General features: G+C 42.5%; 1 protein-coding gene across 1 annotated transcript in view; it reads right to left on the bottom strand.

The window, feature by feature from the left end:
* C4H12orf75 (chromosome 4 C12orf75 homolog) overlaps window positions 1-22,818 on the bottom strand; it is a 41,694-nt gene that overhangs the window by 5,787 nt on the left and 13,089 nt on the right. Inside the window, exons 3-5 of the mRNA XM_076853249.2 lie at window positions 5,117-5,152; window positions 3,247-3,326; window positions 2,429-2,466 (exon numbers count right to left, since the gene is read on the bottom strand). Of these exons, the coding sequence (XP_076709364.1) occupies window positions 2,462-2,466; window positions 3,247-3,326; window positions 5,117-5,152 (121 nt within the window). The 3' untranslated portion in view covers window positions 2,429-2,461. The remainder of the gene's footprint in view (window positions 1-2,428; window positions 2,467-3,246; window positions 3,327-5,116; window positions 5,153-22,818) is intronic.

Genomic DNA, 22,818 nt, shown 5'->3' with positions numbered 1-22,818 from the left:
CCCTGCACAAATCAACTCAAAATGGATCAAAAACTTAGGCCCTAGAACTGAGACCCTGAACCTAATAGAAGAAAAAACAGGCCTAAATCTTCACCACTTCGGCCTAGGATCTGATGTCCTTAACAAGACCCCTGAAGCCCAAGAAGTAAAATCAAGAATCAATAAATAAGATGGATTCAAATTAAAAAGCTTCTTCTCAGCAAAGGAAACAATCAATAATGTGAGGAGAGAGCCTCCAGATTGGGAGAAAATCTTTACCACATGCACCTCTGATAAAGCATTAATCTCTAGGATATATAAAGTACTCAAAAACCTGAATACAAAAAAACCCCAAATAACCCAATCAATAAATAGGCTAAGGAACTGAACAGACACTTTACAGAAGAAAAAATACAATCCATCAACAAATACATGGAAAAAATGTTCAACATCTCTAGCAATTAGAGAAATGCAAATCAAAACTACCCTAAGATTTCATCTCACTCCTGTCAGAATGGCAATCATCAAGAATCAGGCAACAATAAATGTTGGCGAGGATGTGGGAGAAAAGGTACACTCCTACACTGGTGGTGGGACTGCATATTGGTTTAACAACTATGGAAAGCATTGTGGAGAGTCCTCAGAAAACTGTCAATGAAACCCAGCTATCCCACTCCTTGGTGTATACCCACAGGACTTAAAATCAGCATACTACAGTAATGCAGCCACGCCAATGTTTATAGCAGCTCAACTCACAATAGCTAGACTACGGAACCAGCCTAAGTGTCCCTCAAGAGATGAATGGATAAAGAATATGTGGCATATAAACTCAACGGAATATTACTCAGCTTTAAAGAAGAGTGAAATTATGGCATTTGCCAGTAAATGGCTGGAGTTGGACAATATCATGCTAAATGAAATAAGCCAATCCCACAAAACCAAAGGCCAAATGTTTTCTCTAATATGCGGATGCTAATTCACAATAAGGCGGGATGGCAATAAAATGGCATAATTTGTAACCATGAATAGTAAAGAAATATTTAAGCTAGCTACCTGAAGCTGAGTTCTCCTGAAGAAATTTCAGATTCACACACTAAAGTCAACTTGCCCGACTCTGCAGTGAGAAAGTGAGCCCAAAACGCTCACCTGAGGCCTCAGCTGCAGCAGAGCTGCCAGGCTCCCGACCCTGTCTCCAGGGCACCTCCTCCCACTCCACGCCTACACTCTGTGAAATACACCCATTTCTGGGAGGGGAATGGGTGATATAAAGTTGCTTTCAACTACATCACCTTTTGTGCATGATACAAACACAATTCAAATTCTTGTGCAGGGAACTCAGAAATCTAGAATTAGAACTAAGTCCTAAAAAATCTTCAGCAAATTCCCAGAGAAATCCAACACCCTGGGGCACAGGTGGTAGGGATCAAACCCCCACAAGGCTGCTGCCCTAATGAGAAAGTCCTGGGAGACCTGGCCACGCAGAGGTTGTCAGGGTTCCTGCAGGGAAGAAACTCCCCAGGGTTCCTGTGGCCCCCTCCTCCAGCATGTTTACCTCCACTGGGATCGTCACAATCCCACCCCACCCCAAATACTGACTCCTGCACTTCCCTGAGCAAGAACCTGGATCAATATCAAAAAGTCATGCTCCTGGTCTTCCAATGCTGCGTTCTCGTTACATAAAAAGAATAATAGGCTGATTGACGATGGCAGTGGCAATGATGATACCAGAAGCAACCACTTATTTCACCTTTAGCCCTAATAACAACCCTTAAATCTAAGCATTAAATTTATTTTACAGATTACAAAACAGAGGCCACAAAGGGGGAATTAATGCCTGACCAATAAGTGAAAAAGCCTGAATTCAAATCCAAGGCTACCTGACTCCCAAAGGAGAAAAAGCTGTCTCAGGAGACAGGCTATTCCTGCCAAGAGGCTGGGCATCATCAGGCAGGACTGAACAGAGTGGGCATCCGAGCACTGAGTGCACAGCTGGACAGAGCAGAGGCGAGTCTCCTGCCTACTCTATCTCTGCCCAGTGGTGACCACCCATCTCTACTGGAGATCTGCTGTGGACACACCACCTCTCTGTGCATTACCTGAAACCTGGCTATCCTTAACACTTCATATGGATCCTCAACCAACCATTCTGAGCCTCTCTGATTTCTAATGATCTGTCATTTCTCAAATCTTAGGCCCGCAAGACCTCAGTGTTTTACATGGACACACAGGTCGTTCTTATTAAATAAATTAAACTGCATTTAACACAAAGGAGGTTTAAAAAGTAGTTGTATAGACAAATAACCTCAGTATTAATCTCTTTACATACTCAAATCCATAGAATGAAACTCTGCCTTCTAATCCTGAAGTTCAAGATTTCTTAGAAATACACAGCAATAAGATCCACAGTTTATTCAACAAGTCTAAACATATATAGAGAAACATACAGTACCTCTTGATTATTGAGTCGGGATGTTATTGTCCTCTAATCTTAAAGAGAAAAATCAAGAAAATTAAGTGTTCAGATATAAAGAACAAATTCTAACTTGCTACAAAACTACAGGCAGTGATAACATACACTTTTTTCCCAGTCTAAATCTTAGAGAAATAGCAATGAGAAACAAATTACAATAGTATGTTAAAAAATAATAGAAAACAGCTTTGTGTGCAAAGTGAATATATCAATAGTCACTTAAAACTATGTATCATATGACAAATCATCACCCTTGTTGGTAAATCAATGTTCTTGACCATCAGCCTCATTTTGAGTTTCCTAGCAAGACACCATCCACGTGGTTACAGTCATGTCTGTTATTCAGAAAAACTTCCTTAGCTCCAAAATTAGTAACTATAAAACTCAGAAAAGGGAACCTCATTTCATTTAATTATACAATAGGCAGTTACTTTTCCTTAAGTCACCAGACTGCTTATCAGTTAGTCATCTTTATAGAAATGTACCTTTGTATTCCACAAAAACTCCATAAACCTATTTAAATGTTAGGATTAATTATCATACTGATCATTACTTAAATTAAGACTACATAGAGCATAACCACAAATAAAAGCAAAATTTGCTCTGAAATTACTTTTAACATGTGGGTGACAATTTCAAGAAATGATTACAGTGATCAAATAATACTTACAGCAATCAAAAGGATGGCTCACTGAAACTACATAATATGTAGACTGAGTCAAGCAAGAAGAAATGCAAATTTCATATTTTTCATAACATAAAAATATTTTGAGAAAATAAACACAATGCAATCTTACTTTTTCGTACAGTCTTGGTTTGACTGGACACCATACTGACAGCTTCAGATGGAAGGCCAACATATACTCCTCCATAGTTTCTTTAAGAAAAGAATTCAGAACAATTTAAATGGTACTATATAGAGAAGAACCAAGAAAAGTACAAAGTACTTCAACTATCTAATTATTAAAATAACTCATGGTTTTTCAAAAGAATTATTCAGAGTATTATTGTCCATGGAAATATAACTTCTTTCTATGTAAAAAAGAAGCCAAGGATCTGAACAGACACTTCTCAGAGGAGGACATAACAATCAATCAACAAATACACGAAAAAATGCTCACCATCTCCAGCAATCAGAGAAATGCAAATTAAAACCACTCTAAGATACCATCTCACTCCAGTAAGAATGGCAGCCATTATGAAGTCAAACAACAACAAGTGCTGGCGAGGATGTGGGGAAAAGGGTACACTTGTACATTGCTGGTGGGACTGCAAATTGGTTCAGCCAATTTGGAAAGCAGTATGGAGATTCCTTGGAAAGCTGGGAATGGAACCACCATTTGACCCAGCTATTCCCCTTCTCAGACTAAACCCAAAAGAGCTAAAAAGAGCATACAACAGGGACACGGGGACACAGCTACATCAATGTTCATAGCAGCACAATTCACAATAGCTAGACTGTGGAACCAACCCAGATGCCCTTCAATAGATGAATGGATTAAAAATAATGTGGCATTTATACACAATGGAATATTACTCAGCACTAAAAACACAACAAAATCATGGCATTTGCAGGGAAATAGATGGCATTAGAGCAGATCATGCTAAGTGAAGCTAGCCAATCCTAAAAAACAAATGCAGAACGTCTTCTTTGATATAAGGCGGGGCGGTGGCGACTCAAAACAGAGCAGGGAGGAAGAGCATGAGAAGAAGATTACCATTAAACAGGGACGAGAGGTGCATGGGAATGGGAATTGCACAGAAGATGGTAGGAGACCCTCATTGTTCTGCAAAATTACATATAAGATGGTGTGAGGGGGAAGAAAAAAGAGAGAGAAAAACGTGTCACAGTAGATTGGGTAGAAAGAGGGGAGGGGAGGGGAGGGAGGGATAGGAAGGGCAGCACAATACAGTAGACACTAGTATGGCCCTATGTATAAACGTGGCTATATAACCAATGTGATCCTGCAATCTGTACACGTGGAAAAATAAGATTAAGATTATGTACCCCATTTGAATCAAATGTATGATATGTCAAGATCATTGTCATGTTTTGAGCAAATAATAAAAAATTTTTTAAAAAAAGAAGCTATATAAGAAAACTATTGAATTAATGGAATTTTTAGATTTTTATTTGCAATGAGAAAGAAGAAGCTGGGATGTTATAAGTTAGTATGGTAGTACATATCAGTGGAGTAACTTGTTACAGGTAATCAATCAACAGTGATCAAGAATTCAGAGTGGTCACCATGGGATCAGCTGTTAGTACAACAAAAACATTTTCTGCATGAGGAGATAAGCTATGAAATGAGAGGAAGAAAAGGTAGGGAGTAATGAGAGCAGGGTGAAGCCAACTGGAGGAGGAGGAGGAGAGAATGGGGAAGGCTGAGAAATAAGAGGAAGTCACCCCTGAGGAAGAACAGCCACTCAAAGGCCACAGGCTGGCAATGGGCAGAGGCTGCACACAAGACAAAACCCAGTCTGCTGGAAAGGAGCACAGATTCTGAATCCTGGGCAAGTCCTTTCCAGATCTCCTGCTCTTACCTGTGTTCTGTGTGCCAAAGCTTCCCATGGACTCTGGGCTATTGGTAATGTGCTACAGAGTGTTCAATCCATGAGGTGTGGTCAGAATGATTAGATTAAAGCCAGGTGCAACACCAAACATACCTCCTCTTGTCATCTTCTGTTATCGATTCTTCTGTTCTAAAAGGTTAAAAACATGAGCAATGAGTCCAAGTCACTTGGTTACATGGCCAGGGAATTAATTTTTGGTTATGAGCGAAAAGGGATCAAGTTAGAGCCTGTGTTTTTTATTTTAAGCACTGCCATCAAGTATCTCTATAGCACAGTGTTTGGGCTCCATCTCAGTCACTCATGCACTAAAAACTTGTTCAGTTTCTACTTACTGAAATGTGCAACTCAGCAAATGGCAAAAACCCCAACCACCAAACCAAATGGAAAACTGAGACTGGAGAGGGCACATGGCTCATCATGAGGAGGCCTGCGTTCTCTTTTGCTGTGCCATGGCTCCCACAGTAACCAAGAGGCTATGGGTCAGCAGCCCATGCCTTCTGGGTAAAGCAATGGGGTCGACCAGATGACCCCAAAGTCCCTCCCAGCCCTCACACTAAGATTTTGGGTCTCTCATGCCAATTCAATGGCACAACTATGAGCAGTGAAGGATTTTTTTCAGTCCCAAAAGAATCAACACTAATTTAATTTTCTTTTATCTGAAAACACGAGCCATTTGATACACAATGCTACAAAGAGAGAGCAAATGTTTCAGAGGAAGGTCCTGGAGGACACCACTACTTGAGACCACACAGCTTTGTTCCCTGCATAGAGGAATCCACACTCCCCCAGAAGTCCTTGGTGTTTTCTAAGAGGATTGGGAAGCCTGCCTTAAAGCCCCGGTCCACACACCTAAGTTACTTCTAGGAAAGAGAAAACCATCACCCCAACAAAACTCCAATGTTCAACAAGAAGAAATCAGGCTGAGCGCATCCAAACACCTGCATCCGACCTCTTGATTCCAGAGATGGTCTCAAAGTTGTGAACACCGCAGATGCACCTGTGTTTCCCTGCAGTGGGCGTGGCAGTGCCTGGTGAACACTGGCCAGGAACCCAGCAGTGACTCCAATCCAGGGCAAGATCCACCTTGAGATCTCATTTACTCAAACGGGGCACAGAACTCAATTACGCCAGACAATTATCAGCTCCATTTGCCTCTTGCTAAAGTTAAGTTGTTCTTTAATTCAGAAGTCTTATTGTATGAGAAGTGGTGTGATGTTTATTGATGTGGTTTAAAAGTGTTGTTCACTACTTTTAATTAAACTGGGTTTATAAATCTTTAGTACAGATAATGGGACAATGATGGTGACAAATTCACTTACTTTGGTCCTGAGTGACTAACAGCATCATAAAATCATTTGTGAAGCTATATAACTGAAGATCTGGACACATACAATGTCTCACATATCCATTTACAGCTACTCTTTTTTTTTTTTAAGAGAGGGAGAGAGAGAGAGAATTTTTCAATATTTATTTTTTTTTTTTTAGTTTTCGGCGGACACAACATCTTTGTTTGTATGTGGTGCTGAGGATCGAACCCGGGCCGCACGCATGCCAGGTGAGCGCGCTACCACTTGAGCCACATCCCCAGCCCTACAGCTACTCTTCACATTCAGTTACATCTATTTATTCTAATTCTTTTCCAGTTTGCCTCATTCTGCTTAAAATATATTTTAACTTACCCAAATATAAGAAAATAGTAAATTATTTTAAATATATTATCTCCTATTAATTATTCAATAGCCTAAAAGCCAATCTGTAGTCCCTAGTATAAAATTAATCAACAACCTTACACATCTATCTGGTGCACAAGACAAAACTGTTGATACTGTAGCTGTTGTATCTACTGAATAATAAACTAAGCTTTAGATAGAACATAAAATCTCCAAAAATACCAATTATAAGACATCCATTCTTCTAAACCTTCAAAAAAATGATATGGTGGCCTGTGTACATATACCCATGTAGACAGGGCTGCCACTTCACCATTCCTTCTACAAACAATTACGCTTAACTCAATTATGCTTAAGATTAGAGAACTTGACTTTTAAAACGGTGTCATTGAAGAGTCCCTCCTGAGTGTCAGGCACAGCACAGGGACTTCACAGGCTTCAGTGCTCTCCCTAATGACAGCTCTGAGAGCTCAGACCAGAGGAACCAGGTGCAGAGATCCACGGAATTAGTAAAGATCTAGACCAAAAAGCAAAACCAACATTCAAATCTACATTCTAATTTACACTCTGCCTCTATGGGACAAGGATGCAAAAGTCAAAACCAAGTCCAGTGACGGCCTGGCAGCTTCTCCTCATGTGCAGCTGACTCTGCGTCACTCTGTGAAAGCTTTGAGTGCCACCCCTACCCACACCTGCTTGTGTGCTCATGCCAGGCCCTTGGCTAATGCTATCATGATATTTCCTTTAATCCTCACCACAATCCTGCAAGACAGGTATTAGCCTCATCTTCAAAATGAGAAACTGAAGCTCTGACAGGCAGGCGGTGGGATCAAGGCTATAAAACTAATGGAGCCAGAATTCAAACCCAAGTTAGCAAGACTCCAACGCTTGCTCTCCCCGGCTTCCTGAGCCCAGGCGAGTTTGTATTAGAGAACACACACATGCCCCAGTTGGATCTCCCCAATTTATATCCTCCAATTTAAGGAAAGCGGGGACCAAGAAGGTGGGAGAGTCTGAGTCCACGTTTCACAAGCATTAGAAGAAACCTCGAACAGCCACCAGAAACCAGCACCCTTTGCAGATCTTTTCAAATTGCTATGTAACTCCTTTTGATCCAGGTTCAAGGGCTGTTCTGATCAGAAGATGCCTTAGGTCTATTCACCTGGACACTCAGGTCCAGACTGAGGTTAAATCACACACACAAAAAAAACCTGATTGATCTAAACCAAATCTCCTTATGGGAGAATGCATCCCAGCCACTGTTCAGCTGCCTGTGGAGAACCAAATGCTGCCTGCCCTGCCCGAGCCCAAGACAGCAGTGTCCCACCAGCTAGGGTGACAGGGATCTGCCCCAATGGCACAGACCAAAGCATAAGGAAGAAGAAATGGTCTGGCAAGCAGCAGTAGATTCCTGGTAAAGGAAGGCCCAGAGATGTTAAGCCAAAGTCCCCAGGAAGCCAGTGGAATTGCCCCAAGGTTATTAGGCTTTCAGGCTCCAGATGGGAGTCCAAAAAAGTGGATCTTCTGGTCTCTCTGTGGGTAAATACTGCTGCAGCCCAGATAAGAGGTGGATGAAGAGGTGGCAATTAACATCCCAGAGCAGGAGTGGACAGGTTTGGACTTCCAACAACCACCCTGCTGGACCATCAGAAAACACCTGCCCAGTACCTGGCACCTTCTAGTGTGATGACTGGACTGACACACTCTCTCTCTCTCTCTCTCTCTCTCTCTCTCTCACACACACACACACACACACACACACACACACATACTAATGCACATTCTGGTGTGGAGGACTGATTTCCCTAAATGATGAGAAAAGAGGACATTATCCTAGGATAGCTTCAAACTGGTGTGTTAAATTTATCTTAGTGCTCATCAACTTAGCAAGAGACTCTAAGTCTTCAGAATTCCAATCCTTGTTCTTTTCTCCCTCACAGAACTCCATATTTTGAAAGATTCTGTTATCAACCTGCATTAGTAATTCTTTTTCTAATATTTTCTTAGGTTAAGTGCCAAAGCAAGAACCTGATGAGCCTGAATAATCAAGGTACCCACGAGAATGTGTGTACTTTAAATCAAAGGCAAATAAATTTCAATCTTGGTTACCTGTGCACGACATGGTAAGCACATGCAGATTTCTGCCAGGTTCTGGAAGGGGTTTGTGGCCCATCTTCAATGCTGAGGATCCAGGATGTCAGGCTGGGAGCTGGGATGGGGCCAGAACATCCACAGCCCTGTCCGCTCCAGGGAGCCAGGCTGACCCTCGCTGAGGAAGTGATTGCTTTTCTTTTAGCCCACGTGGGAGGGCAGGAAGTGTATGGCTTGCAGCTGTGACTGCTAATGAACTGCGAAATTTGTCCTCTAAACCAGTGGAGGAAGCAGGAAGGTAGAACAGAACATGGAACCACACTTTCACCAGCTTTATAATACGTACTCCCCACAATGGGGAGTCCAGAAGGTTCTCGGACATAGGCAGCACAAATCTATTTTCTGCCAGGACTAAAACAGAACAGTAGGAGTAAAGAATGAGATGATTTCACCTCCTAGAATTTTCCCTTGGAGAGAAGAGCCTGAAGACGGAATGATCCCATGCTGGGAAGACAGACCAGTTCACAGCGGAAGAAACAGAAAAGGGGCCAAGCTGCTCTAGCACTGGATGACTCTCGGGAGTTGACTGGCCCCAACATCTCTACAAACTCCGCTTACCCATAATCTTGTCCCTTAGAAAAGGAGCAAGTGACACTGATCAGCCAGGATAAACCTGCTAAAGCATAATCCACTTCTAATCATGGCCTCCTGGGGGGAGATGAGATTTGGGAGCCAGTGTCCAGACACCTGCAAGCAGAGGCACTGTGAAAGGAGGAAAGAGAGGCAGATGTGAGAGAAGGGACTTGGGAACAACAGGAGTGTCCCTTCATCTAATATAAACGAAGAGGAAACTTTGAGAATACGGCTTATCCCAAGAGAACAGGAATGCAGAGTCACAGGGGATAAGGGAGCAGGCCCCATAACCCAAGTCACTAAAACCAATAAGTAACAAGCAAGTCCTACCAGTTTCCCTCCCACTCCTCTCTCTGGCTCCAAGGATTGGGATTCATCAGGACTTCTCCAATTTCAATTTCTCCATCATGGAGCCAGAGGCTGCAGCCAATGGAGGAAGAGAAATCGGCACAAATTAGCAAAGGCTCAGGGTGTTCTGGAAAACACCACACGGCACACCAAGCCAGTCTGCTCTCGCTGGGGGGACCTAGGCTGCTGCCCCTCCTCCACACTGTGTGGGGACTCTGAAAACCACACCCTTTTTCCCACCTGGTTCCCTTTAGGTTCTACCCACGGGGGGTGCAAAAGGGAGGATAAAATGCCAAGGGGGGGAGGGCTGCTCTTCCCAGCTGAGTCTGCTCTTCTGTCAGCACCACCCAGCCAATGGCCCCACCCCCCAGCCTTCTTTCACAGGGTCCTGGTCACTACAGGTGGGCGTGCAGTGGCCATCGTGTGACCTCACCTGTGACTACTGACAGGTGCCAAGTTAGACCTGACAGCCCCAGCTGGAGCTGCCCTAAGGGCCTGGGCCCCTCCATCAAGACCCTGACAGGTCAGAGCCTGGGTCCGTGCTTCTCGGAATCCCCGGCCCCCAAACTCCTCCATTTCCACAGCCCAACCTCTTGCCTTGGTGGCTCCAGGCGGGTGGGGAAGGGGGGACAGCTACTTCCTGCTGTGGCTTTCTGTATCACCTTGTCTTCCTCTTACCTTCCCGCCCCTCCAGGACCTGCTCACCCAACTCCTCGACAGTAACTTCTCCCTGTTAAAATGGCCCCTCTGGCTCCCACAGTTTCATTATGGCTTCTCATTATGGTGACTCAAGTCAGGTTTCTGGCCCCGGACCCCGGGTTTTCCTCCTTGACAAATATGTGTAGTTTTATGTTGAGCCCCTGGCCTCCGCGCCTCTGGGGTCCCATCATGCCCCATGACATAAAGAACCCATGGCAGTGGCAGCATCCCCCTGTCACGGCTGTCCTACCCACGGCTGCCACCTCAGAGCTTCTCTGGATCCTTCTTTCACTAACTTATTCCCAGTTTCCTCGGTGCCCAAGGGAGGGGCATGCCCTGCGGTGACAGGCAGGTCAGAGGGACCCAGGTCAGCCTCCCGTCTCAAGCGTCTGGGTTCCTTCCTCTCCGTCATACCAGGAAAGTTCTAGCATACTCCTCCCCAGGTTAGAGTGGGAGTCCGTGGGTCTGTTTCAGCAACCCAGGAAATGAAACTGTTCCACCCATAAACCTCACCTATTCAACCAGAGCCCCTGATCATTACTACAGAGCTGATAAATTAAGTCCAATTCAGTATGCACTCGCTCCTGTTTGGTCTGCACCCTGGGAATCCATTCCCACATATCCCCTAGGTCTCCAGGGACACCAAGTGTGAAACCTGCTGTGACTGCAGCATGAGCTCTGCAGAGGGCAGCCCTGTGAGCATCCGCTGCAGCAGTGAGCTCCAGCCATATTTGGGGGTTGGTCCCCCGACTGATCGCTCTCACTTCACAGGTCAGAGGGCTACATTGATTCTTAGGCTTAAGAACCAGCAGCACAGCAGAAGCAGGTGCTGAGGAGGGTAAGTAAGCATCCTAAGCAAGGCGGCCCCCAGGTGAGGGAGACTAGCACCTTCTCACAGGCCCTGCCAGGGAAACAAAGCTTCTGGCTGGCAAAATGGGGAAAGAAAGTCCGTTCTCTGTCATGAGATTCACCTCAGTTCTAATGTAGCCAGTCTAGTGCTCCTGAGATGAAAAGAGAAATTGAGGAGGCTACAGTGGCTGTCTCTTATCTCACTAAAGGGGACACACACACACACACACACACACAATGTGGAATGAAATCTAAAGCAGCAGACAGAAAACCTTTCCATGTACCACAGTTTGGGGGTAAATTTTGGTTTGTACTGTTGGTGCCAAGGGTTGAGTCCCGGGACTTACATGTGCTAAGCGGCACTCTACCACTGAGCTATATTTCACATGGCTTTAGTGCTCTAAGATCAAAGTCACATTCTGAAGCCAGGCACATTGGCACAGACTTGTAGTCCCTGAGGCTCGGGAGGCTGAGTTCAAAGCCAGCCTCAGCAACTCAGTGAGACCCTGTCTCTAAATAAAATATAAAATAGGGCTGAGGATGTGGCTCGGTGGTCGAATGCCCCTGAGTTCAATCCCCAGTTCCCCACCCACCTTGATTTCTGTCTTCCACAGCTAAGCAAAGAGGAAAGGGAAGAAAGGAAGGGCATAAGGAGGCAGGGAGCCTGGCCTCTTCTGTACTGTGGTGTAAGCAACCACCTATTGGAATACTTCTAAGGGCCCAGAAAGGCCAAGATTTCATTTAGTTTCACTTTACCTGTTGACTAAAGGCACAAACTCAAGTTATCCATATCAGCTAAGAAGCCCCAGAGTCAAAGGATGTGAGGAGAGGCACCCCAGGGAGAGAAGGAGGAAACCCCAGGGAAGAGCCTGGGCCAAGAGCTGGGTTCGAGAATGACGTCAGTCGGCACCAGAACCAATCTCAGCAGGAAGACTGAGTTCTCTGCCCTGAGACTGACAGAGGAAAGTCATTTTCAAGGACTTATGTCAGCTCCAGGGAGAAGCCCATCCATTCTCTAGTTACAAGTGACCACTACTCAGAACAAACCTGTGTGTGACAGACTTTTTTTTTTCCAGAAGGCGCATGGCTGAACTCCTGGTAAATGCTCTCTCTGGTATCAAGACCATATTCCACTTCTGGTCATACATCATTTGAAAATGTCAAGAATGTGATGTAATATTTGAAAAATTTTAAGAGTGAGTTATTTGTTTTAGATATTTATCTTTAGTTGTAGTTGGACACAATACATCTTATTTTATTTTTTTATGTGGTGCTGAGTATCGAACCCAGGACCTCACTCATGCTAGGCCAGCGCTCTACGGCTGAGCCACAATCCTAGTCCAAAAGTGAGCTATTTTTTTTAATCATAACCACACACCAACTTAAAGAAAAAAAACCTTGTAAACCACAAGAATGATTCCTAAGAACCATGGAATATGTATGAACCATCTTGGACCAGATTTGAAAAATACACTGGGCATTTAATTAAAAAGGTATCTTCCTGGTAGCAAAGATTTAGCTTATTTTATCAAATAACACCATGTTCAAGTAGAAAAAAAATGTCAAGGTTAAATGCACCCACTGAGGATCTTAATCTCTTAGACTAAGACCACATGCTTCCAGGGCTCTGACTCAGACTCAGGGTCAATGCATCAATAAAAACGTTTGCAGAAACAAATAATGCCGAAGGCGGAGGGACCTCTATGACTCAGATGCCCCCATTTCTACACCTCAGTCGATAGTTCAAGTGTGACTCACTCTCACAGAGTAAAACAATGGCGTAGTTACGATCCATCTTACCAACACTGACCTGGCACCTGGCACCTGGCACCTGGCACACCAGGAAAAAGTACAGCAAGGAGAAAAATGAAAAGTGATAATGCAATCGACCAAGGACAGCCACTGCAGCTAAGGTGACAGATGTCATCCCATTAATTCTTCCTGAGAACCTGCTAAGCCAGCAGGGTGCTCTTTTACCCCTCTCAGATCGAATATATGGATCAAGAGAATCCAGGTAATTATGCCCCTTTCCACTTCATACTCATCTTGTAAACTTTTCCTAAATGAACCAGAGAGACTGAATCTCTCCTGAACCATAAATAAGGTCTAATTTCTTTTGAGTCAGGGTTCTGGAAGGCGGGCTGCCTCCAGACCTGCCACTGACTGCAGTAGCTCCCTGGGGCAGGTGGCTCTACATTTAATTCATTCATTTCTTCACAATTTCAAAACTTCATTAAACAATTATCTTTCACTCTGTCTCCTTGGATGAGCTACTTGGCCAAAACTGGTCCCTTTCTTTCTTCCAGGACGTATTTCTGGAGAACATGAGTAATATTTATTACGATCAATGCTTTCAAATTATCCTTTTTGTCAATGATGAATTTTGTACGTGCCCATTTAAAATCAAACGTCTCTATGGAACACCTACATCTTTGATTATTTTCATTCTGTCAATAAATAATTATCACGTATACAAAAAGAAATCTTATTCAAAGTTAATATTTATCAAACATAAGTTACTACTTTTTTCCTCTCCAGTAACATATCATACTCAAAGTATTTCCATCATCATATTTTCTTAGTTTCTAGGTTATATAAAATAGATATTCCAAGTGATCCAAAGGTTTCAAAGGCAAAATAACAGAACCATGTCATGTTCAAGGACAAACACAGATGACAAACATTAGGTGGCAGTCGGCCACTCCAATTAACATTTCCAACTCATCCTAGCTACAACTTGCCCGAAAATTCAGAAGTTCTCACTTGCTTTGCCTACCACAACCAATGTACTTATGTGGCAAAGGCATGATGCATTTCGAACTTATTCATCAAGAAAAATGTTCTAAATATAGAGCTATTCTTATTAGAGCTGCTCTAAGAAGCAGAAAACACTCTGCCGTCTTTCCTTTTCCCATATTTGCAGTGCCACTGAAGAGGCTGAACTTATTTTGATTTGTGAGCTGTACAGATTTAATATGGAAACCTTTGGAGAACATGCACGTAGCTCCGGGCATCTACTTTTTTATATAGCTTTATTGAGGCAAAATTGAAGTACAATAAAATGCACATATTTAAAGTATGCAATTTGATCAGTTTGGACATGTGTGAAAACAACACAATCAATATAAAAAGCATTTCCATTATTTTTTTAATTTGAAATCATGCAGACTGTGTTTCCTGCATGATTTATTACATTAGAAATCAATCACCTTAAGATATATAGAACCCCACCCCCACATGTCAACTACTTCAAAATTTAGTGGCACACTTATAACTATCTCACGGGTCAAGGAAGAGAGCACCAGAAAAGTAAATAAAAAGTGTTTTGAACTAAGTGATAATACAAGCTTAAAATATTAGAATCTCTGGGATGAAACAGACTCAGACAAACATTTATAACTTCAAGTACTAGTATCAGAAAGAAGCTAGAATAGCAATCAAATTATTTTCAAATTAGGTAGTAGGAAGGAAAAAATAAGAGTAGGAGCAGAAATATATGAAACAGAGAAGAAATAATACAGCTAAAAGTTGATCAAACAAGTCTAATCAAGAAAAAAGCAAGAACACAAAAATTAATATCAATGGAAAAAAAGCTATCAAAATAACCCTAAAGATGCAAAAAACATATTAAGGTAATATTACAATTGCATGCCAACAAATGTGATAGCTTACATAATATGATCTACATAAAAGAAGGATTCATATGCTACTAAGAAAGTGTAGTAAATCATATGGATGAAATATTCTATATAAGTTTGTAAAGTCTAAATTATGAACTGCATTTTTTTAGTTCTATAGTTTCCTTATTTAGTTTTTGTTTGGAGAATCTATCCAGTTTTGACAGAGGAATGTTAAAGTTACCTAGTGATATCGTGTTGTGGTCTACCTGATTTCTTGACTGAGAAGAGTTTGTTTGATGTACACAGATGCTCCATTGTTTGGAGTGTAAATATTTACAATTGTTATGTCTTGTTAATGTATGATTCCCTTAAGCAGAATGAAATGTCCTTCTGTCCCTTTTGATTATCTTTGCCTTGAAGTCCACTTTATTTGATATGAGGACAGAAACCCCTGCTTGTTCACAAGATCCTTTTACCTTCAGTCTATGGATGTCTTTGCTATGAGGTGAGTCTCCTGGAGACAGCATGTTGTTGGATCTTGCTTTTTAATCCAATCTCCCTGTCTTGTGTCTTTTGATTGATGTGTTTAAGCCATTTATATTCAATGTTTTTATTGAGAAATTATTTTTATTCCCTTCCATTTTGATTTATTTCTGGTTTTTACTTTGAATTAGTTTCTCATATGATTGACTAATCTAGTGTAGTCCCTCCCTTTGCTGGTTTTCACTTTTATTTTTTGGTTTTTCGTCATGAAATATTTTATTGAGAATGTTTTGTAGTGCAGGCTCTCTAGCTGTGAAATATTTTAACTTTATCCTTTCATCATCAATTCTGAAGCTTAATTTTGCTGGGAACAGTATTCTTGGCTGGCATCCATTTTCTAGTCATCTATTTTTGTTATCATTTGTGACAGTCATTTGGAGTAAGTTTGTTAATTGACAAATTTTACTTCCATTTACACTACAAGTCTCCAGATGAAAGTGTCATCAATTTATTTTCCTTATGTTTCCATGGTGACTTGCCGCAGTCCGGCTGCAGCAAACTAACGGGGTGGGGGGGGGGGGTGGACAACTTGTGTACGTTGATACAGCAGGAGTAGGAGCCATTTATTGTAGGACAGGAGCAGTATTTATATATTCCACACAGCTTATCTAATTAACATAAACTAGATACAGCAGTCAACCAATCAGGAATCTCCACACTTAATGGCTCGCTTTTGTTATTTTACAAACCACTCCCTCTGGCATTTTGCCAGGTGCCATCTTGACTTGTTTACAGACCCTAACATTTCTCTGGCAAAATGCCAGACGCCATCCTGACTTGTTTACAGACTCTAACAGTGACTTTTGCTTCTTAGGATGGTTCCAATAAAATCTACCAATCATATATGATTTTTGACTAAATTAATGTCTTACCATTAACTGGGCCTGTTTGATCTCATTCATTTCTTCACAATTCCACCATTTCTTTGGACGTTATCTTTTAAACTGTCTCCTTGGATGAGCCCCTTGGCCACTACTGGTCCTTTTCTTTTTTCCAGAGTGTTTTTCTGTAGATTGTGGGTAATATTCACTTCAAAAGAATGCTTTCAACTTTTCTTTGTATGGAGGCAATGAATCAAGAGCTAAACTGCCCTTCTTCCCGCTTGGCATGGCTCCTCCTCACTGTTCTCCTGAGGAGCATGGTTGGCTGTGGAAGTGTCATCTGCTTAACAAAGGCAGGAACACCCTCTCCATCTCCTTAGAAACCTCCATTTTCCCTAATGGCACCACTGTTCTCCCAACCTCAAGAATGTGCACCCTGTTTTCCTCTCACCCAGTATCTCCAAACTCTATGCTATTTCAGATACAACCAACTTCATCTGCACTCAAGAATACTCCTCTTTTGGGTCTCGCCCTGCTTCACAAACCCCCAAACCACTGAAGAATTTGGACCTACTCCAAAGTTGGTATTTCTAACCATAACTATCTTTATACCAATTTTAAAATTCATAAAATAACCCATCCAGCCTCTCATGTTTTGCTGACCTCCCCTATCTTAACAACGTTTTTCTTTTTACTTTTACATAAATCATGAAATGGTTAAGCTTCGTTTTTAAACTGCCTCATAACTGTACATATTTATGGGGTACAGTGTGACATTTCAACACTTGAATGTGATGCACGGTGATTAAATTAGGGTAGTCGGCACAGCCGTGCTGTTGATCATGTCCCCGTGGCTCTCCAGGGGCTTAGCTCCTGGAACTGCTTCACCCCACCTGGTCAGGACTTCCTTCTGATTTTGGACTGTGTCTCTGTCTCCAATTCATACCTCCCTCCCCATTGCTCCATCCACAGCCCCTCGGCCTCCCCTCCTTTTCTCTGATTTGTGTTCTCCAGCCCAGCCTCTCAGCAGCACCTGCTGGTCACCACCCAGCCCTCCATCCTGGCGTGACCTGCTTTTCTCTCTTCTGGTTCCTACTCCACTGGGTCCCACCTAAGGAAGATCTGAACAGGCGTGGCTTCTAACCACAGCAGGGTCCTCCACATGCTGTGTCTTCTGCTATTGGGTATGCACGCCAGAGGCTCTGGAAGTCTTTACAACAACCCTTCAACCACCTAATGATTTTATTTACCAGAGTAACAAGCACGATGCCAGGCAGCACACTAGGATACTAAGATACGGAGAGCTTTGAGCTCCCACCTGAGCTCTCTGCATTCCCGTCTCATTCAGAACATGAGGCAGCACTTTCTCCCTCAGAATGGGTACAGAATGAGATAACGTACCCAAATGCTGAAATTTAGTATCTGGCACATGGTCCTCAATAAGGATTAGCTACCAACATAAGAATGCCATTGGTACTGATGAAGATGACTGCCCTGCACAATGATTATTATAATTTTATATCTACTTATACTAAAGACACAGCATCACACGGGTAGTACAGGATGGATGGAATTTTACGCACAAGCCTCCCTGCTTCCAAAATGTAGGTTTTTTAAATAATACTTCAACCCCACCCTCTTTATCTTCAGAATACAATCTAGCCTCCCACTACACCAAGGAGAAAAGAACCCATCAGAGACTCTTAGGTTTGTAACAACGAGGGAACAAGAAGGGGTAGAGAGGGCTCAGTGACACAAGAGCATGAAACATGGGAAATTCATACAGACTTCCAAGGAAAATTAAGATTAGAGATGCATAACTTCATTTTCAATAAGACAGACTGTCAATGTGTTTTATGCTCGTTCATTTCAAGATATTTTCCTCTAAAGTTATCTTCTATAACAATAAAATGGCTTTGTCAAGAAAGGAATCAATGAAATGTCACTTTGTAAATTTTAAATGAAAGAAGTGCTTGAATTATCTCATTTAAATCAAAAAGATGTGTTTTTTTAATTTTCAACAATAAAAAACATTAAATTTTAGCTAACTTATTTGACCATTTCTTATTCAAAACATATTCATAATATTCTTACAAATACTGCTGAAAGTTGAGAGATTTTTTTAAACATGAAAAGTATAGACAATATAGACAAAAAGCTTTGCTTCTGCCTACCTAGTTACAGGTGCCCCCTGTTTTGGTAGCAGCAACCTGATTTTTCTTTGGGGAATCATCACATGCTTTGCACAGGGTAAGGACCCAACCAGCTCAGCAGTGGGGCACGTGACCAAGGCCTGGCCAATGAGATCCCACAGTCTCCCGGCCTTGACTGATTCAGAGGAGGCACAGTCCCACCTGGAGGGTCAGAGTGTTGCTCTAGGACTTCAGGGGAAACTGCTTTCCACAGAAACCACCAGGCTGACAAGAGGCAAGCTGGCCAGGTCAGCCACCACTTGGGGAAAGCTCCTAAGGATGAAGCCCAAAGCAGGCAAGCAGAGATGAAAGAGTTTCTTCCTGTCCTTTGACCACCTGGATCCAGCTGTGACTAAAGCCAGACCCCTGGAGCTTTTCCACTACACATGCCAATAAATTCCTTTTTGTTTGTTTGTTTAGACCAAGCTGGGCCTCTGCCATTTCCCAAAAATATCCCAACATAACCTACTGGTGCCAAATAGCTAAGATAATTCACTGAAATAAAATAAAAGCATGGCTGATTTTTGCAGGATTGTAAAGCAGCCAAATGTCATCATGTTGCTGCTGCACCATGGTTTAAAGACACAGGGAGAGAGGCAAAGGAGTTAAGCCTCCGACAAGCCATCTCTGTTTTCTCCTCTCAGCCTATTTCAAGATCAACCTCTACCAAGTGTTCTCTCCCTCCCCAACCTGCCCTCAGCTTTTCTTACTCTCTGGGTTCCTTCTCTCTAACCCACAGGTACACCCAAGTCTCCTCCACTTAAAACAATAAATAGAAAAAGAAAGACTGGACTTCAGTATGAAAAATCATCCATACACAACAATTAGGCAGAAAAAATAACAAAAGAATTTAAAGAAAACAACATTCAATATTAATGATGACTGTCTCTGATGGTAGGATAACAGCTGATTTCAAAAAAATATTTTTCTGGGGTTTGGGTTTGTGGCCCAGTGGTGGAGTGCTCACCTAGCATGTGCGAGGCCCTGGGTTCACACTCAACACCACATAAAAAAAAAATAAAAATAAATAAAATAAAGTTCAAAAAAATTGTTTTGAATATTTTTCTGTATTTACATTTTCCTGGTATTCCTTTTGTAATACATACACGTTTTTAAACTGTATCTCCTCTTGCTACCGCCATCTTTCCCACCGCCATCTTTCCCACCGCCATCTTTCCCACCGCCATCTTTCCCACCGCCATCTTTCCCACCCCTTACTGGCAACTTCATACAGTGATACACAAGGCATCACTCTCCCCACTTCCTCCCTCACATCCATGTGACTAAGTTGCTATTCACTCCACTCAGTTAAAACCACGGTCCCCCAGGAAACCAAGGTGGCTGCCTTGCACCCAAACACTTCTCTTCCTCCTTCAGCCACTTGGCCTTTCTGGATTAACAGCCATCATTCTCTTGGCTTAAGTTTGAACTGCAGTGTCAGCCTCGTAGGCTTCTTTCCTTTCCTTCCTCGTTAATTCAATAAACCTTACCACGTCCGTCCCCTCATGTGTCTTGAATGGACCACCTCTTCTCCTTTAGTAGCAGCCATCTGTTCACTCGCCTCCCACAGCCTCACCTCCCACAGCCTCACCTCCAAGCCGCCTATGTCCACACCCCTTCCCCATGTCACTATCCCTCCTCTGGGAGTTACTACCCTAAACCCAAACACTATCATCCAAAACACCTTAAAATCTCTAATGACCCCTGAAAGCAATCAAAATCAAGTTCCATTACTGACTTGGCACCAGAGCACTTCACCAGCTAGGCCCAGCCCACCAGCCTTGGCTCCCACCTCTGCCAAGCCTGTGTTACAGGCTCCAGGGGAGCCAGCTGGGCAACTGTGCCCAGGAGACATTCTACTCACACCCCCGGGTCCTTCGGCATGCTCCTTGCTCTGCTCTGGGCTGCCGAGCCCTCGCCCTCCCCTCCCCCTGTAAACCCCAGCTCATCTGTCAAGACCCACACCAACATTCGTTCTGACTGTTTTCATAATCAGCCCCATCACACTATATTTTGGTCCCAGTAGACAGTGACCTACTAAAATGCAGCAGAATCATTTTACTTGTTATTGGATACTGGCTTCATGCCCTACAGAAAGCAGACAAATGAATAGGAAAAGGGAGAGAAGAAACTGCAGACCTCCTCTCAAAAACTGATGTTTTAATATAGACTAAGGGAGTAATTATAGTATTGCTGGCTTCAAAAAATAACTACAGTTCTCCCAAAAGACTTTCGTGTGGTTCGTACAACGTGGTAGTTGGCCAATTTGAGTTCCCCACTCTTGCAGCATCTATTATACTATTGGGGTCACTTCTTTGGATTTCAAATCAGCATGTTTGGATTTTTTAAAATAAAAATTTAAATTTTTCATAATAAAAATTGTCAAATTGTCTTAATTTCTTAGCTCCTCATTCATTGATGGCATCGCCAAATAATGCTCTGGTTAAGATTTATAAATCTAAAGCTTCTTTTTAGAAAAATCTGTGTTTGAATATACCTTTTTTGTACAGAAAAGTAATACTATACTATTCTTTAACCTTTTCCAATTATATCTATCGCATTTATTTTTTAAAGAATCATTGATTTAATAAAAACAACTTTTAGTTATAGGGCATTGAATGAAGTGTAATTACAGAAAATTTAAATCTGAAGATTTCAGAATTTTAAAGTAGTGAGGTGACATCTCACATCCTGAAGTAGTTAATCCTGTTGACAAAACCATCAGTAAATTCTTTAGGCACTTGCATTCCTCTAAAAGAAAGAGGATGCATAAAATCGCTCTCTTGTTAAAGAGAAATGATGGAACCTTCAACAACTTTTTACCAAACGTTAACCATGTTCAAAGTCTGATACTAACAACCCCAGAGCACAACACAATGGCAAGGCATTCCACCCCTCCAAGTCCCGAGGGAAAAGACAACGGCAATGCAAGCCCTACCTGAGACATCACAGAGAGGGTCTGACATGCTGTGGCGGGTGGGAAGGGAAAGATTCTGTACCCAGCAAGAAGGTTCCAGGAAATTCTTCTTGCAAAGAATAAGACATCAGCCCTGAAGAACAGGCAGCATATTTACCAACAGAACTGGAAAAAAGAACATTTGAGGCTGCTAGAGTTTGGATGAGTGTCCCCCAAAGGCTGGCATATTAAAAGGCAGTCCTAAGCTGGCGCTGTTGGGAGGTGGTGGGCCCATCAGGAGGCAGGGCCTACTGGGAGGTTTTAGGTCACAGGGTGAATGCCCAGTGGGATTGTGGAACCTCAATCATCCGCTCTTTCTCTCTTTTCTCTCTGCTCTGGCTCGAGATGTGAGCATTTTGCTCCAACATGGGCTTCCTGCCACTGTCATCCATGCCACAAAGTGATATAATCACAGGGTGGCCCTCACCAAGTGTTCTAAGCTGTTTTAAACTTCCAATCTCCAAAACTATAAGCTAAATAAATTTTTTTCTCTTTATAAAGTTAATTTCCTCAGGTATTTAGTTCCAGAAATGAGAAGCTGATGGATAAATGGGGGACAGCAAGAAACAGGGAAAGTAGATTGAAACATGAGTCTCTAAAGTGGTCTCCTTAAACAGTCCTGGGTTTTCTCATTCCCAACTGTCACCTCCTTCCACACCATGCAGTCAGCTAGCTTACAGCTGAAACAAATGGCCTTCCTACTCCCAAGGGATTCTGAGCTGAATCCAGTGGGCAATAGACATAATGGAACAGTTCTGAGCAGAGACCCTACAAATACAGAGCTTGAGGAAAATTAATGTGGCAACACAATACAGAAATTGAAGGAGAGACCAAAACACCACAATAATAGGGATAAGGTAAATGTGCAGAATTTACTGTCACTGGATGTTTTGGTAATAGTCTCAGACACTGCAGCCAGGAGTTTGAAGCAATCTATTACTGCTTCTTTTATGCTTAAAGTCACATAAAAAATATTTAATTCCCAGAAAACTACAACCCTATCCTAATCTTCTCCAACTTCTTTGTAATAAAAAGTCTGACACTATTTTAGTACTGGGCCACTGACAGCTTTCAAGCCCCATCACTCTCCTTCTGTACCCTGTCTGTGAAAGCCAATAGGAAACCTGTCAACAGGAAGATCAGACCTTTGCCTCTGCATAAGAGCCCTCATCTGGTCCACTCCCCAACCACAAGGAAAACCAAATTCATGCACCTCTCCTTCACTCCAGCTCGATGGCGCACTCTGGGTACCTACCCTGCTCTCCCCAGAAAGCCACATTATGTGAGTATTAAATCTTTCACACTCTCTTAATCTTGTGTGGCTCCATCAGTCTTGAAATGTACCATTATGGGGTAGGAGGGCTGATCCCAAC

This window comes from Callospermophilus lateralis, chromosome 4 (assembly GCF_048772815.1).
Source record: "Callospermophilus lateralis isolate mCalLat2 chromosome 4, mCalLat2.hap1, whole genome shotgun sequence".
In the NCBI taxonomy this organism is placed as follows: Eukaryota; Metazoa; Chordata; class Mammalia; order Rodentia; family Sciuridae; genus Callospermophilus; species Callospermophilus lateralis.
This window is presented reverse-complemented; position numbering and strand designations above follow the sequence as displayed.